Source organism: Astatotilapia calliptera, chromosome 22 (genome assembly GCF_900246225.1).
Source record: "Astatotilapia calliptera chromosome 22, fAstCal1.2, whole genome shotgun sequence".
Taxonomy (NCBI): domain Eukaryota; kingdom Metazoa; phylum Chordata; class Actinopteri; order Cichliformes; family Cichlidae; genus Astatotilapia; species Astatotilapia calliptera.
Genome location: NC_039322.1, coordinates 10278445 through 10296509, shown reverse-complemented (window position 1 = coordinate 10296509; position 18065 = coordinate 10278445). Strand labels below are relative to the sequence as shown.

Below are 18065 nucleotides of genomic sequence, written 5' to 3'. Positions count from 1 at the left end.
AACTTTGTTCTAGACTTTCACAGGATGCTTTTGTAATGCTGCAGTCTCACTCCCCTTACCCTCAGACATCTGGAACATCATCGACTGAGATCAGTGTTGTTTTGGTGCACAGGAAAGTTTTCCTCTTCTCTATCTTGTTGTGTTAAACCACTCAATCCTGCAGTCACGAGTATCGTTGCTTCTTCTTTAACTCACTTTATGTGGGTTAAATATTTTAAGAATAGTTGATTGATGTAGCACTTTGTAAACATTAACTAGATTTTATCAGAACCTGTAATTCCAGTTAAAAGCTCAGCAAATATAAATTAATCTTTCTTAATGATGAGCACATCACAATTTCACAACATCCCACATAATTTTTACTTTCTCATTGTGTCATTACCACAATGGCTCTGCTTTTATCAGTTTTTACACAGTGCCACGCATGTGGGGCTGTCAAGTGGTGTTATATTAACGATCCATTCAAAACAACTCTATTACCAGTTTGCATTGTGTGCAGGTCGGTGTAGTAGCAATGTGATTTTCTAGTATGTGTACTGAATAATGCTACTTTAAGGGCTGAATGAATTGGTGAGCTGCCTCTATGTGATGAAGACACTGAAATAATATTAATTAATAAATAATGTTTCGATGTTTTTCATCTTATCTGCTTTGTCACAGATGCTTTGTTCTTTAATTCCTTTAACGCCCGAGCCTTTGCCTCATGTTTGATAACTAAAGACTTCGCCCTAAAATGGGTGGATTAGATTGAAATCTCTGATTATTCACTCTGAATTATTCTTGGACACTAACAAACGCAAAAAAAGTTTCATTACATTTGCAAAAATCATATTATTTTTCACTTGAATTATGGTTTCTGTGTGTGGTAGAGTGGTGAAATGTGTGACTCTCTATCTCATTGTGTCAGAGGAACATTTAGGGACTCTAATTTACCTACCTGAGTGTCTAAACCAGGTAGTGGAGCACTGCAGTGTAATAGGACAGGACTGTAGATACTAGAGTGGAGCAAATATGACTTTTGCATTTAGGTAAAAGTAATTTACCTAAGGGATTGACTCCAAAATAAAAAAAATTATTTTGATGGAGCATATCGGAAGTAAATCTGTCTGCTTGTTATCATTTCATTTTGAAATGTTTCCCGGAAGTGGCAGCGCTTATTTTAGTGGACTTGATTATGCGCTCGGTTAGCAGATGGATCCAGAAAGTCCTCCAAAGTCCGGTTCTGTGGACAGAGCTGAGCTGGACCGACACTGTCATCCACCGGACGTTGACTTAAAGACGGAACTGGAGCCGAGAAACGAAGGTGAGTTTACTCCCCGTTACTGGAGACAGACTCACTGATGCTGAGAAGCTAACGCTAGCATCGCGCTAGGTCCTCTCTGATGGTATGTCACCTCCACTTAGCTCCTCCCACCAGCGCGCAGAGCAGGTGAGGAGACAGGAGAAAAGCTGATCGCCAAAAACAAAACCCTTGACTAAATACGACGAGTTTTTTTTTGTAAAAATAAATAAATAAATGATCAACACGCATTAAATTAAAAAATAAAAAAGAATACAAACGGCGACTCGGTTTTTGTAAAGATGTTTTTCTCAGAGGCCAAAGGTCATGCAAACAGCATCTAAACATGTAAACAAATAAAACATTAACAAGACCGTATGAAGCACCTGTAATCAAATAACTGAGTAATAACTAGGGCTGGGTATCGTCACTCATTTCTAGAATCGATTCGTTTCCGATTCACAAGGTCCCGAATCAGAATCAGAATCAGAAAGGGTTTTATTGCCAAATGTTGAGCAGGTTTACAACATTAGGAAATTGCTGCGGTGCTTCAGTGCAAACATAGTGTCATAAATAGCACTTAAATAGACATGAAAAAATAAAAGTAGGAATAAGAATTAAAAGTGCTACGTAGAAAGATATGTGCATGAGATATACATGAGATATATACATGAGAATAAGAATAGAGTGCTACGTGGAAAGAATCGATTCGATCCACGATTCCGCGCTGTGTGTTTACGTCTTTGTGCAGAATCCGTGTTTCTGCTCTCATTTACTGTCTTAGCTGTTTGGTGGTTGTTGAAATTTTGTGAGGTTTCACGTGAGATTCTGGCATTTCGGGCAAAATAAATTTATATTAAAAAATCGATTCAGGATTTTAATGAATCGATTTCACGTTATCCAAGCCAGAATCGATTTTAATTGATAAATTGATTATAAAAACCCACCCCTAGTAATAAGCAGGTGAATCACTGAATCTGGACAACAGTTGCCAGTAGCAGCTAGTCCCTGTAGCTGAAGGTGAAGGGCGTGTACTCCTCAGTGTCCGCTCCTCTGGGGTCTCCTGGTGTAGATTCTTTTCTTCCATAAAATATTTCGTCACGCTCAAAGGTCCTGGTGGAGGCTTTTATTCATTTATTTTACTGAAAAAATGTAGTTTGTCACTGAGAAACCAGCACATTCTCTCTCCTTACTTGTTATTTATGGGCGCTTGGGTCAGGAACTGCAGTCAGACACCTGTCAGGTGGACTGATGATGACAGACTATCAGGTTTTTTGATTCTTTATTTAATAGAAAATAATTAAAATTATTTAATCTCTTTCAATGTTTAATGAACCTGTTCTGACTCTTAGAATCTCTTTGAGCTTGGATTACCTGGTAGTGCTGCCACTTGGAGCTTTATTTTGAAAGGTCCTGCCTGTAGCATCTGTGTGATGATTCTCTCAGTTAGTGACAAATGTTTTGGCTCTGGGCCTTTCCAAACTGCACAGAGCTTGCTTTTTTGACTTGGTTAATTTGTTAAATATTTCCTCCTGGTGTTTTGAAGAGTGACACTGAGCACATTTTTGCTTTGCTGTATTCACAAAATAAACTACAACTTTGTTCTAGAACCTGTAATTCCAGTTAATAGCTCAGAAAATATAAATTAATCTTGCCTAATGATGAGCAAAATATGTCCTTCAAAAGCTGGACAGGACATAACAAAAATGTACTTTATGACTAAACACTGCAGGGTGAACACACTGCTATCCTGTTGTAAAAGACACAATGTTTTACTGATTCATTACCTACTGACATTGTAGGATTGGTTTTGATATTGAAAGATATGAAACCTAAAACATGTCTAAAGACACGGGGGAAGTCTTGAAACATCGGCTTTTTTAGAGACTCTTAAAGGTGAAGGATATAAAAAAAACAACAACAGCAATAGAATAATATTAAACACAAAGTGAACCCGTCTTCCTTCATTAAATAGGTTCTTTTAGATGTTAAGGAGGAATTGACTTAACCAGGCTGGCGGAGAATGAAGACAACCGGACACCTGCTGCAGATGGGGAATCAGTGAACTTTTATTGAGGCAGAGACAACCTCTCAACACAGCTCACATCAGGAGATTCCTCATATTTGCTGTGAGGATGGGTATATATTCTCTAAAACTTACAGGAGGGGGTTGTGAGGAAAGTGCTGCATTAGCAGAAAAACAACTCCATAAAAGGAAAGCGGCCTTGGGTGTTCTAGTCTCTTCGCTTGCAGATATCTTGCACCTGCAGGATGAGGCGATCGCTTCTTATCGCTCTCAAGGCCAAAGTCGTGAGCACATTTTTATTACACAGTTGCACAGTAACTTTAAAGCTGAACAATATTTAAAGCTGAATAATGTTTGATCAGATTATATTTTCTTCAAATCCCCCTTTTGACCCATCTTAAATGGGTCAACACACAAACATAAGTAACATTCAAAGGAACACAGAGACGTGTCGAAGCCTGGCTCGAAAAACTCCTCGGGTCTTATCATTTGTCTTTATCTGTCATTGCAGATGAGGAGAAAAGAGTCCAGGCACCACCCTGCCCAGGGGTCGGCTGCAAGCAGTCTCGGTTCCCGACGAAAGCAGTAACAGCTGTCCTGCACACAAGGATACAACGAGTTAGTGCAACCAGGGTAGTGACACAAAATTAACAGTTCCTGTAACTCAGCAACCAAAAAGCATAAGTAATGATAAAAATGTGGAGAGTACAGAGTATACTATAATAATGAGAGATATAAACGTGAAAATGTGAAAGAATAAATCAACCGTAAAATAAACTCAGAACGGTAACTGCTAAGGACATTCAAAAGTGAATATGTTAAAAAGTGAGGAAGGGGTGTGGAATAAAACAATTTATATCCAGTGGTGGGAGTACACATTCGCTCAGGCTTAAGTCCGGAGACCCTGAGAACATCGCTTAACCCTCACAACCCGACCAGACACAGTTCAACCAGATATATCCTTCAAGAGGAAGTGGGTGAGGGAAACAATTAATAACAAGCCTAATACAAAACACCACAGAGAAACAACCATTCTAGAAGAATTTAAACAAGAGAAAGACGATAATGTTCGTCACCCTCACGATCAGAGTTTTCATCATCCGTTGGCGAGGAGGTGGGAAGTTGACTAGCCAATAAAGGCATCTGCCGGGCGAGATCCTTATCCTCAGGAGTGAGAGCTGTAACAATCAGTCTGTGGATGAGGGATCGAATGCATGGAATACAACAGCAACCGCAGGTGACTAGGATAGCAACAAAAACTGAGATGGAAACTAGGATGGAAGCTACAAGGGCCTTATATTTGCCAAACATGTTAAGCCAAGAGTCCCACATGGCAGTATCAACGCCCGAGTGTTCCTTCATTTTAACAGTAAGAGCTGTGAGACCAGTAATAGCTTTAGTGAGGGAACCATCAGGAGCTGTGTTATTGGGGATATAGGTACAGCACTCCTGACCAAAAAGGCTGCAGACTCCGCCTCTTTCTGCGAGGAGAAAATCCGTTGCGACCCTGTTTTGGAAAGCCATTAGGGAAGTGGCAGATAACTGTGCATGCACAGCTTCAAAACCATCTCGAGTGTAATTAGCCAGCAGTTGCACATTAAAGTGAATGTAGTTAATTCTGTCTACATTCGCATTTATTTCAACCATCCAAAGTATCGAGGCCCATCCTGCTTTAACCTGGTCTCGCAGTTTATATTCATCGGGGACCCCACGGGGTATACCTACAGCATCAATATAGGTTGGATTATGAGCTGAACCTGGGATTAGAGAACGTTTAGAGCGGCGTTCAGAGGAGGATGGGAGGCCAACTTCGTGTACTTCTATAGAGAGATCTACTGGAGTGACTAAAACAGGTAAAATAAGAGTTATAAGAGCGCAAAGACCTGACGCATCCCGAGGGAAACCATCATATAACTTGTTATTGCCACACCACCACCACAAATCAGCCCTAGCCGTAGGTCGGAAGTTTGGTTTCATAACCGTCATCTCAGTGCACCAAGAAGAGTTCAAGCTACCTAGTTTTACTGCATTGCCAGTCAGGTTAATACAAGTGAAATTGTTCACAGCTACATCTGAAGAAAAGAAAGGTGGTTTATTAGAGACCGAGCGTTGAGTTTTAGGAAAGTGGTTTTCCAGATATGAGCAATGACCTCGTTTTGTATTGTTCATAAGATGCAGGAGGCATGCACTATTGACTGGCGCCGGTACCACCCGTAAAGTGGGGCGGGCTCCCATACAAACTATGCAGTCGGAAGCCGTCTTGTCAGCAGCTTGTTCAGCTAGTAGTAACCAGTTGTTTGTTGCTCCAGAAATACCGGTTAGAATTTGGAAGAGGTCATCTTTAGACATTTTATTTGTGTCTACAATGCGTATTCGGCCGTTTCTCCCCCCGTTTGTATATGTCACCGGAGGGCCATTAAAGGTGGGGTTATCATCTTTAACTACAGAGCTTGGAGCTGCACCAACGCTAGGGCATATTTCCATTTGCCAATACAGGGCGGTGCGATCAGTCCAAGGGGCAAGTATAAATTGTTGACAGGAGGTCAAGGCCAGATCCTTTAGGGTAAAAATTAAGCCTGAAAGATCCGGTTTTTTTGCTATTCTGAGCATATTTTGGTTTCTCCAGTGCAAAGCCTGACCCCTAGAGTGCTTGGACCAATCGAGGTCCGTTTCTGACACTAAACTGGACCACTTCCACTGATGCCAACCTCCCAGGGTTATATACCACACTGAGGAGGAGAGATGTACTGCAAGGTTAAAAAGATCCCCCCCTTGGTCTTTGGTGACGGGAGTGACTGGGAAGCTCGCGAAATCTATTTCGACTACCCAACTTTTATTGTTGGGGACACAGAGAGTAATCATTCTAGTCGTACTTGGGGTGCAGGAGGTAACCGTGTGTCGTTTTTTTCTAAATGGATCGGGCGTGGGCAAAACTGGAGAGGAAGTGGTGGGCAAGACCCTAGGGGCTGCATTTGTCAGATTGGGACTGTCAGAAGGGGGCGAAGCTTTTGAACTTGAAAGTGTCAGAAGTGTCGGGGGCCCTTCACAGATCAGGATTATGCCAATGGGAATGAGACCCAGGGCCAGGAAGCAAACAAAGACGCAACATCTTTGCCTGCCTGTCATTTCAGGGGGAAAGGGCCAAGACATGTTTACTTAGCTTGGATGTCGTCTAATAGAGGATGATGGGGCACAGAAAGGTGGTCCAGTTCCCCCCACCTCGCCAAGGGCGTGTTCTAGGAGTTAAAGAGCAACAAAAAGTATCAGTGACACAACTTTAAATGAGCTTTCAGCGGTTAAAACTATTGCAATGTAAAATGTAAATCTTAAAAACTCAAGCCAATATAAAAGCAAAGTCATAAAAGATGTTAAAAATAAAAAAAATGTTTAGTTCAGTATGAAGAACACCCCCTTTTGTAACCAGCCGGCTTGTAGGTTGAGTTTTGGCTCCCTCAAGTGGTTGGTGATGCTGTTGCAGCTCCTTCTGACAGGTCCTTCTGCACCTCTCTTAAGGTTCTTCCTGGTTCGGTGGCAGCAGCGCACTGTGTGTAATGAAACCAGGTGTCACCTTTCCCTTCGAGCCTGACAGCGTGGGAGGTCCGCTCTGTTATGCGGTAAGGGCCTGTCCAGCGAGGCTCAGCCCACTTTCTCTTTGTGACTTTCAGGAGGACGTAGTCCATTCCAGGTGTAGCCACCTCTTTCAGCTCTTGCTGGTTTCTTTCAGCGACCTGTGAGGAATACTGGGCAACAAAACTGCGGAGCATGTTATAATATGTCCTCGGATCGAGGTCTGAATCAGCTTCATCCGACATTAACAGGCGAGAGGAGGGGCCAGGAAAAGGCCTGCCATGCTCCAACTCAAATGGAGTGTAACCAGAGGTTTGATTTACTGAGCATCTTATGGACATTAATGCAAGAGGCAATGCCTTAACCCAATCTAATTTGGTCTGTGCACAGATTTTAGCCAATTTAGTTTTTAGAGTTTGATTCATCCTTTCCACTTTCCCCTGGGACTGGGGGTGGTAAACTGAGCCAAACTTATGTTTCAAACCTAATGCGGCTTCAACCCTCTGCAGATCGTGGTTCCTGAAATGTGAACCATTGTCCGACCTTATGACCTCGGGAAACCCATGCTGTGGTATATAATGATTAATCAGACACTTCACCACAGTTCTACTGTTTTCACTTGCTGTCGGCCAGGCTTCTGGCCAACCTGAAAATGCATCCACAGCCACCAGCAGGTACCTGTAACCACCCACTCTGTCCACCATGTCTGTGTAATCAATGATTATTTCTTTCCCTGGGCAAAGTGGGATGGGGAAGTACCCTGCTATTGGCTTGAGGGCGGGCTTGATTCCAAATTGGTTGCACTCCTTACAGGTTTTAACCATGTATTTCGTCATGTCTTTTAGATAAGGGTGCCACCAGGCGGCTAAGTTCCTCATCATTTGTGCAGGTCCCACATGCCCCACTCCATGTGCCTCTTCCATTGCTGTCTGTCTGACCCCTGGCGGTAGAATGGGCCTTCCATCTGGGCCACGCCAAACATCTGTGTTTGTGGCCCCTCTTGTTACCCATAATGATTTTTCCTGGGGGCTGGCTTTGTCCTGTAACTCTCTGATTGTGGCTAGGCCTAGTTGTATGGGTGGTCTTTCTGGAGGGGGTGTGGCTTCTGGGTCCATTACCATAATCAGGGAGGGTAAGTAACCAGCTGTCTGCTTTGCTACTAAGTCGGCCTGTTTGTTACCTAATGCCACTAAATCCAATCCGGCACTGTGTCCTTTGCATTTTACCACTGCCACCTTAACAGGTAACAACAGTGCTTCCGCTAATTCCCTCATTTCCATCTCATGTTTAATAGGCTTTCCGCTGGCTGTCAAAAAACCAGCTCTTAGCCACTGCTTGAGCTCCACATGCACTGCTCCCACAGCATAAGCTGAATCACTGTATATATTCACTTTCTGTCCCTTTCCCATCCTTAAGGCTTCAATCACCGCTCTCAGTTCAGCTCTCTGTGCAGACTGTTGTCCTGTCAACTGCTCTGCTTTCACTGTTTTCCATCTCATGTCTGTCTGTTCCACTATTGCCCATGCAGCCTTCAACATTCCACTTTCAGTTCTGAAACAACATCCATCTGTGAACCAATCTTTTTCTGCATCCATTAGAGGTTCTGCCTGCAAATCTGGCCTGATTTTCTCCTGTACCTGCACAACCTCTTCACACATATGTGGTTGCCCCGATCCCATGTGATCAGCCATGTTTATGCCTTCATGTGAGTAGGTGATGTGTGGTGCTTCCAAAATGGTACTGAGGCGTCTCTGCCTGAGTGAAGTGAGTGTGAAGGCCTGTGAGGAGACGTAGGCCACCACACTGTGTGATGTCAAAATTTTTAGTGGGTGGTTCATCACTATGTGTGCTGTTTTCTGAATGATTTTTGCAAGTCCAGAAACGTGTTGTGTGCACGGTGGGTGGCGTTTTTCAGTGTTGTCAAGCATTACGCTTACATATGTCAACACTTTTCTCTCTCCCCCTTTTTTCTGGAACAGGATACCATTGATATGGGTTCCAGTTCCAGAAACATGAAGATGAAAAGGCAAAGCATAATCTGGCACAGCAAGGTCAGAGGCGACAGAAAGCTGTTGTTTTAACTTTATAAACGCCTGTTCTGTTTCTGTAGTCCATGAGAGGGGAGCAGAGAGGTTTCTCATGCCTTGTTCATTTACCAAAGCGCGCAAAGGGGAAGTAAGGCCAACATAGTCTGGGACATAGGTCCTGCTGTAACCAGTCAGGCCCAAAAATGACAACATGTCTTTTACAGTTAGAGGTTTTGGATGGTGCAAAATTGAGTTCCTGTGTTCTGGGGACAAGGAAATACCGGACTGTGAGACCATGCGGCCTAGAAAAGAAACCTGTTTTCTTGCAATCTGTAGTTTGTTTTTGCTCACTTTAAAACCTGTGTTGGCCAGGTGTTGAAGCACCACTCTGGTGGCCTCCAAACAGATGTCAGCCGTGGGGGCAGACAGCAAAAGGTCATCCACATATTGTATTAACATACAGTCAGATGGTAGTGGGCTGGTTTGTAAAAGTTCTTTCAAACACTGATTAAACAGTCCTGGGGAGAGGGCAAATCCCTGTGGTAAGCGAGTGTAACGCCATTGTCGGCCTCTAAATGTAAATGAGAAAATGTCACGCAGTGACTCACGAAGTGGGAGGCAGAAAAAGGCATTAGCCAAGTCAATGCAGGTGAACCAGGCATGAGATGGTGGGAGGTTGGTCAAGGCAACATAAGGATTAGGCACAGGCAAAGTAGGAGTGCCAAGTAAGGCATTAATCCTTCTCAAATCATGTGCCATTCTGAACTTCCCCGTGCCTTTTTTCTCAACGGGTAGGATGGGCGTGTTCCACTTAGAGCAGGAGGGCTCCAAGACACCGGCAGTGACCAAACCAGAAATTGTTTCTGCAATCCCAGCCTCAGCCTCCGGTCTGTGTGGGTACTGAGGCTGCCACAAAGGGGTAGCAGATGACAGTTGAAAAGAGACTGGCTCCACATCAACTAAACCTACATCTGTGGGTCCAAGGGACCACAAACAATCTGGAAGAGAGTCGAGTAAAGGCGCAGCATCACAGTGGTCTGTGTGTTCTCTGCCATGTGACCCGCTGACCACTCCATGTTGCAGTGTTGAGGAATTAAAGCAATCATTTAAAATTTGGTATGTCTTGGTAGATGGAGAAAACAAAACCTGTGGGAGTTTTGTAGGTGTCCAGTCAGTGGCCGCAAGGGAACGTTTAACCATTCCACCCAGCTCCTTAGCCTGGTGTCCAGGATGTAAGGCCAGTGACACATGGGGAGCTGCCTCATCAGACATCATGTACCACTGTAATTGATCTGTTGTAAAAGTAACCGCTGCTGCCACTCCCTCCGGTGCCGCAAAAATGCACGACATGTTCAGAGACCAAGCCCGCCCCTCACACTGCTCTTGGAACATGTGCTGGTACCAGGTGGTGTCATGCCTGTCATAAAACAGTGTAACATGAGGTGGGTCAGGGGGAGGGACATAAGGATGTAGGAGTGAGAGCCACGGCCGCCATTGCTGAAAAGCAGCACAAACTCCTGGTTCAGCAGGTGTTTCAACTTCCAATAATGCCCAGTAGATGTCAGCAGAGTCCGTCAAACAGGAGGAGGGTTGCAGCAGAAACTGACCACCTCCCTCTGGCCCATTAGAACAGGGAAGCACAACCCCAGTAGGGAGAGTCACAGTTAGGCCTTGTGAAGAGCAGAGTATTGTGGCTCCTAATTTAATCAACAAGTCTCTTCCCAGTAAATTCACAGGCGCCTGTTTTGAACGAACATAGCTGTGTAACAAGGTCTGATCTCCAACCGTTGTGGGGAGGGGCACGGTGTAAGGCAGAGTTTTAGGTTCCCCAGATATGCCCACCACTGTAATCACTGTGTCAGTAAGTCTTTCACGAGCAACATCCTTAATGGTGGAGTACGTAGCTCCAGTGTCCACTAAAAAGCTGCTTCTTCTTCTATCTACAGTTATGGACAGCATAGGGTCCGCCGTTGTCCCTTCACCGTCCTGGGCAGTCTGTGGGGTGTCCTATAGCTGGGGACCACCCTCGTAGTACTCCCACCCCATCACAGGCATCTGTGGGGCCGGGGGCACTTCAACTAAAGCACCACGAGGTCCACCTCTGTGGCCAGGATGCTGATAGGGCCCACCACGGGCTCCCCTGCCTCTTCCAGCAGCCGGGTTCAAAGGGCACGCTTTAGCCCAGTGTCCAGGTTGTCCACACCGAAAACAAACATACATCTGGCCTCCCCTACCACCTCCCATCTGACCCCTTCCCCTGAAACCACCTCTGTTTCCTCCAAATGGGGAACCTCTCTGCCCATAAGGGGCCGGTGAGTGATAAGCACCATACTGAGGGGGCTGTGGATCAGTTGGCCATGGGTTCGGATACAAATCAGGGGCAACTGGACCAGGAGGGGGAGCTGCAGCGGCCACAAGCTGCTTTTTAGGCTTGTCACCTTTTCCACCCAGGTCGTTTTTAGCTTTCTGCAGCTGAACCTTCAACAGTTGCAACTGTAAATCTTCGACGCTCTCCGCTTTATCTTCAGACTTAATCTGCACTTTGTTAAGATTAAAAATCAAATGTTTCTTCCAGATTGCAAAGTCACAGTCCTGCAAATCAGGATTATCCTCCATTTTCTGGCTTACTGACTCCGGAATGCCCCTCAGCACCGCCCTTCTAAACCACATGCTCTGTGAACAAGTCCTACTGGGGTGATGACCTGTATGGTTCACCCAGTCTTCAACAGCCTGATTTAGATAATGGGTGGGATTTTGCTTTCCCTCCCATTTAAATTTCTGTAAGGTGCCTTGATTTTTGGGTGGGAATTGTTTGCGCAGGGCCGGTCCAATAAACCTCAAGGCCTGCATTAGTGGCACCTCGTTCTCATGCGTGGTAGTACCCGCATTTTGTTCCAGGTCCGCTGCCTGAGATCGGGATGTGCACCTAGTTATAATAGCTCTAAAATCTCCCAGTGCGAGGTCCTGTCCAGCTGTGTATTTATCCAAACCAGCCAACCAGGCATTCCCTCCCTCCATTATGTCAGGGAGTTTGTCCACTAGGGCCTGGACATCTCCGAATGAATAAGGTTGATACACTGGTCTACGTTGCGCTTTAGTCTGGACCAGGGGAAACATGCCTGGAGGCTGAGGCACAGGGCCCTTAGATCTAGTCTGATATCCTAAACTGGGAGGGGTAGAGGGGGGTGTATGGTTAAGGTCACTGAGTTCATCATCAGTATCCTCAGTTTCTTCCCCGCCTGGTGGGGTATCAGTGTCAGCAAAAACGTGGGCTAAACTCATCTGTGTTTCCGGATCCTGACGGCCCACCAAAGACATGGTAACTGTGACATTTGGTGAAGTGCCAGGCTCAGTTTTTGCAGTAGCGGTCAGATCTCCCTTAACAGCGACAGGAGTGCTGGCAAAGGGGTTGGACCGGGAAAGAGGGGCTGACGCAACACGATTTTTCACCTGGACCACTGACCTATGTTCATTTAAGCAGCTGCGTAATGCTGCTTCTTGATCAGTTAATTGTTGTTCAGTGGGTTCCTGTCTGTTCATTCGAACCGCAAATGGTGCGCTCGCAAATGGGTCAGTTAGGCCCTCAGATCCGGTTCCAAAACAATGGGACATGGAAGAGGGGGCTCTACTACTAGCTGAGGATGTCGCCGACAGAGAGGAGCTTCCTGGGCAAAAATGCTTGGTATCTATGGGAGTTGGAGCTACGGGCGGTTCTTCTCCAATAGTCATTATTCCACCAGAGATATTAAGTACCGGATATATGCCTGCTGAGGGAGGAGTTGAGGCAGAATAGGGAGGTGGCTGAGACCTATTTTTCTTCATGTGTGGTTTTGCAGTTTCCCATAAACACACCCAGTGATTAAATTTAGCTTTGCGGCCTGCGTGCTTATCTGCTTCCTTTCTGTGTCTCACCCCGCTCATCACACCTGCACCTGCTGCTGCTGAGTTGGCTTCTTCCTCTTTCTCTTTTGCCTGCATAGCCTTATTCTGCCAAATTATTCCCCAGTTACCACTACTCCCCTCGTCCTTTCCCTTTTCTTTCATTAACCTTTCAGCTGTTTTCCTCAATGACTCTTTCTGCTTTTTTGCTTCTTTAGGCTGGTGTGTGGAGTTGATGACTGTCTCAACACATGTTAATTGTTCTCCCAATGTGCTAAGAATAACACCGGGACCCCAACCATCATCATTAGTTTCTCGATCTAATTCTCCATCCATTTTACTGTCAATGGAGGAGTGTTCTTTTATTGATTTTAAAGGAGAATTTGGGCCAGCTGGGTTTCTGCCTATGTTAGGCACTAACAGCTGGGGCGCTGCTTTAAAGGTGAGTCAGCACTGAAATATCCCTTCAGGTGTTACCAAGCTTCTACCAAACCGGAGTCTGGCGGGTAACCTTGCCTAGAGCTTCCTGATAGGGGTGCTAGTTGGTTGTCACCTTGTTCACACGTCTCATTCACACTTCATACATTACCTGCAGTCACTCATTACCCTCCTTATGTATGTAATAAATGTGTAAAAAAAATTCTATGTGTGGTGTATTATTTTAACCAAAAGAGGAACCTAGTTCCTTTAATTGTGTAATCTGTGAACAACGGAGAACCAAACTGTCCTGCCCAGTGTTCCACAGCAAGCATTCAGCGTGTATTTATGTGTGTCCAATATCAAACAGAACATCAAAACATTTAAAACACTAAAATCATCGGGGTTTTAAGAAGAGATCCGTTTTCTCCTATTGATCAAAGGGACCCCTCCTTTGGACTCCAACCAGTACTTCTCCTTTTTAAGTTTTAGAGGATCTTTTCTAATAAAGTCCTCTGGGCCTTCCTAACCCTTCTGTAGTTTAGAGAATATTACTAAAAAATATTCTCAAGGCCTTTAACCTTTTAATTTGTTTAGAAAGGCGTTACTAATAAACCCTTTCAAGGTCCCAGACCTGCACTGAGGTATTTATCCGACACCGGAGAGCAACCCGTCGGCTGCAACCGTGGTCAGACCTCAGTTCACTCTTATCTTTATTCACTTATTCACTTATTTCTTATTCACTTATCTCTTATTCACTTGTCTGATTCTCAACAAGCCTTAAGTAAGCCAGACAATTTTGGTTATGAATTACTAGGAGTTTGGACACTAAGTATTTTTATAATGTTCAATATAGCAGAAATAAAAGGTCTGCTTACCTTGTTTTTGTGTGCACACAGCTTTTGTCCAAACTCCGTTCACTCAGACCACTGCCGATGTCCTCCCATCCGTTCCAGTTGCCCTGGAGCGGATCCTGTTCCGTGACGCCAATTGAAGGATATAAAAAAAACAACAACAGCAATAGAATAATATTAAACACAAAGTGAACCCGTCTTCCTTCATTAAATAGGTTCTTTTAGATGTTAAGGAGGAATTGACTTAACCAGGCTGGCGGAGAATGAAGACAACCGGACACCTGCTGCAGATGGGGAATCAGTGAACTTTTATTGAGGCAGAGACAACCTCTCAACACAGCTCACATCAGGAGATTCCTCATATTTGCTGTGAGGATGGGTATATATTCTCTAAAACTTACAGGAGGGGGTTGTGAGGAAAGTGCTGCATTAGCAGAAAAACAACTCCATAAAAGGAAAGCGGCCTTGGGTGTTCTAGTCTCTTCGCTTGCAGATATCTTGCACCTGCAGGATGAGGCGATCGCTTCTTATCGCTCTCAAGGCCAAAGTCGTGAGCACATTTTTATTACACAGTTGCACAGTAACTTTAAAGCTGAACAATATTTAAAGCTGAATAATGTTTGATCAGATTATATTTTCTTCAAAGGACTGACAAACAACTGACAAAAAGCCTTATAACTCAGAAACTATGACTCTTGGAAGTGTTTGTTGTCAATAAATAGAAACCTTGTCACATTTAACCTCTGACCTAAATTTTACATTTCACATCTGCCTTTCTTTTACGTTGACCCCAAAATGTCTTCAATCGTTAAAGAAAGTATTATCAAGACAAAGAGAACAGGCTGCCAAGTTAGTTAGAGACATACAGACAGTTAGATAGAACTAGCTAGGTTCCGCTAAATGTCTATTGCACAGTGATGAGTTCTTATTTAGTGTTTGGTTTGTGCAAACACTACAGCTTAGTTTATAAACACAGTAGTATTTATAAATCAATACCTACTCCTACTGTGTCGTTTTTTCCTTAAAAGTACACATATAGGTGGCCCGACACTGTGAACCACCGGAAGTTGATTTAAAGATGGAACTGGAACCGAGAAAAGAAGGTGAGTTTTATTGCTGCTGCTGGAAACAGATTCGCTGCTGATGATAAGCTAACACTAGCATGACGCTAGCTTCTCTCTGATGGTATGTCACCTCCACTTAGCTCCTCCCACCAGCGCACAGAGCAGGTGAGGAGACAGGAGAAAAGCTGATCAACTGAAAACAAGTCCTGAATAAATACGAGCTATATATATATATATATATACCCCTAAAAGTCATATTAATTGGTTTCAGGACAAAATGAACTCAATATTAATGTTTGTGTTTCAGGTTTACCTCTGGGTGTCCAAAAAGTGGTCATTGGTGAAAAAGAGGAGCAGGAGTGGAGCTCCAGTGTGGACCGGGAGGACCCAGACATTAAAGACGAACAGGAGGAGGTTGTCATCGCCCAGCTCACTTCCAGCCCTGCCTCTGTGAAGAGTGAGGAGGGTGAAGAGAAACCTGAATCCTTACAGCTTTATCACAGACAGACTGAGGAGGTCAGTGACTCTGTGGGAGGACCAGAGCCTGATCCAGATCTACAGCCTGACGGGAAAACTTCAGGCTCTTCAGACACAGACGTCAGTGATTCTGATGAGTGTGAGCAGAGCCGTGAACCTGCAGCGCCTCGGGCATCAGGTGATGCTGATGAGAAACCATTCAGCTGCTCTGTCTGTGGGAGAAAATTTGGTCACAGCAGAAATCTGAGCAGACACCTGAGAACCCACACAGGAGAGAAACCTGTCAGCTGCTCTCAGTGTGGAAAAAGATTTGTGGACAGTGGAAACCTGCAGAGACACATGGGGATTCACACGGAAAAGAAACCGTTCAGCTGCTCTGAGTGTGGACGAAGCTTTAAAGACAAGACAACGCTAATAAACCACCGGAGGACTCACACGGGGGAGAAACCATTCAGCTGCAAGTTCTGCAGTAAAACGTTCACACACAGCGGGAATCTGAAACAACACCTGTGCATCCACACGGGAGAAAAACCCTACAGCTGCTCCAGGTGCAGCAAAACATTCGGCCGCAACGCCGACCTCAATTCTCACATGTTGATCCACACGGGACAAAAAGCTTTTAGCTGCTCCAAGTGTGGGAGAAGATTTACTCACAGCCGGAGTCTCAAACAGCATCTGAAGAGTCACGCTGAAGAGAAAGCCTTCAGCTCCTCGCTGTGTGGGGAAAGATTTTATAACGTCACACATGTGAAAAAGCACATGACGACTCACGTGAGAAAGTCATTTATCACAGGAAAGAACATCAGCTGCTCCGCAGACTGATGAAGCTCCGAATCAACCAGGAGCTAAACAGGGTGTAGGTTTGGTCTCATTTTAACATAGACACAAAACCGTCCACCAGCTACACCACTACCTCGTATGACTGACTCGTTGCATCCATGTACCTGAGACACTTTATCTAGGGTCCGGCTCCCTCACTTTTCTCCTAAAGATGAAACTAAATTGTGTTATTTTTTCACATCCTGAGATATAATTTTTCCTCACAGTGATGGTGAGGACAAAACTCCATCTGAAACAGAAGTTCTCTGCGCACCACCAAGATGTTCATGTTTTAAATCGATTTTCCCCACATGGTGAGAAACCAGCTGAGGAAAAACTTTATTATTGGCGTCTCTGTACAAGTGAGGCTCGAGACTCTAGTGATCATAGTTAGCAGAATGCTAAGCTATTAGCCACATACAGCAAAGATAAGTTTGTTGATAGGTGTTTTGGTCGCTGACCGGGGGTCTCCCCGTGTGAGAGAGCTCTTTCTCCTCCTCCTGTGTTCCAGGTCTGCCTCACAAGCTGCAGCTGAGATGCGGTGCAGCTCGTCAGCACTGCATCAAGACTGCCGCCTCAAAATGCCACGCCCCCTTTTCCTTTGCTTTTCTCTGGGATGTGGGCTACAGTGGTTCGGGCAAAAAAGGTGTGCCTTTACAGAGATAATTGTGAACCACAGTGGATTTTGGGCCTCATTGGGTCGTTTGGTTGTGAAATAGTTTTAACTGCCACGTTAACTTTGTGGCAGTTAATAGTTTTCTTTTCACTTTGTGTCACACCCCACCCCAGATACAACCTTGCTTTTAAGTAGGGTGTAACAATAGGCATCATGGGAAAAGGAAGCAGCTCACCTGTCCAGGAGAAGACGTTTGTCTCTCGATCTTTCTTTTCATGTTTTTTCTGCTGCTTTACGTTAATAATTTAATAATAATTTAATAATAATTTAATAATTTGTTTCTTACATTGAATATTACACCACTCCTCTGAAACATTATACAGAACAATTATTTGCACTGCGTTCATAATTAAGTGAAGCTGTTAAAGACTAAATGAAACATTCAGATTTTTGTAAATTATTCAAGGGGCAAACAACATGAAGCAACATCTGTGGGTTTGAGCTAACGCCATGACATAAACCAGCTGATAAAGTACCTGAAAGAAAGACATAAAAACCAATCTGCAGCTTTTGAAAAACTGACATTAAAATATTTTAATTCTACAAGTAAAAATCAGAAGCAGAGTCTTTTATGACAAAAGTATTTATTTTAATATCAAAAATGAAAAAAAAAGGGAACAAATTCACAGTGAATGACGAAACGTTCCTCTGCATAAATGAGGCCTAATAGATCGCAGCAAAGGTAACATTCCAGGCATTTTATTAACTCTGAAAAGAGCTTTTACCCCAAAATATCATCGTTTCACCTGTGAGGCGATCTGCTACTACAAAAAAAGAAAAAAAAGAAAAGAAAGAAAAACAATTGAACTCCAAGCCTGCATAAAGCAAACAAAAAAACAACCCAACAAAGGTTTTTAAAAAGTATTTCTCAATTTTCCGCAATGCCCAGTGCACCGACACGAGAACAAAAACACAAAAGACAAAACAAACCTTGAATAAAGTACAGAATGTATTTATAATTAAAGGTGTTCAGGATCTCT

General features: G+C 44.1%; 1 protein-coding gene across 2 annotated transcripts; it reads left to right on the top strand.

The window, feature by feature from the left end:
* Nucleotides 1–1154: 1154 nt before the first annotated feature.
* Nucleotides 1155–17338, top strand: LOC113014711 (gastrula zinc finger protein XlCGF8.2DB-like). 2 transcript variants are annotated; one of them, XM_026156415.1, is made up of 3 exons: nucleotides 1245–1303; nucleotides 15078–15152; nucleotides 15421–17338. In XM_026156415.1, exons 2-3 carry the CDS (start codon nucleotides 15128–15130, stop codon nucleotides 16410–16412), a joined length of 1017 nt encoding a protein of 338 aa, XP_026012200.1. In that variant the 5' UTR covers nucleotides 1245–1303; nucleotides 15078–15127; the 3' UTR covers nucleotides 16413–17338. The 2 variants fall into 2 exon arrangements, with proteins under 2 accessions (XP_026012199.1, XP_026012200.1); XM_026156414.1 differs by lacking the exon at nucleotides 15078–15152 and having other exon boundaries at nucleotides 1155–1303.
* The last annotated feature ends 727 nt before the right edge of the window (nucleotides 17339–18065 follow it).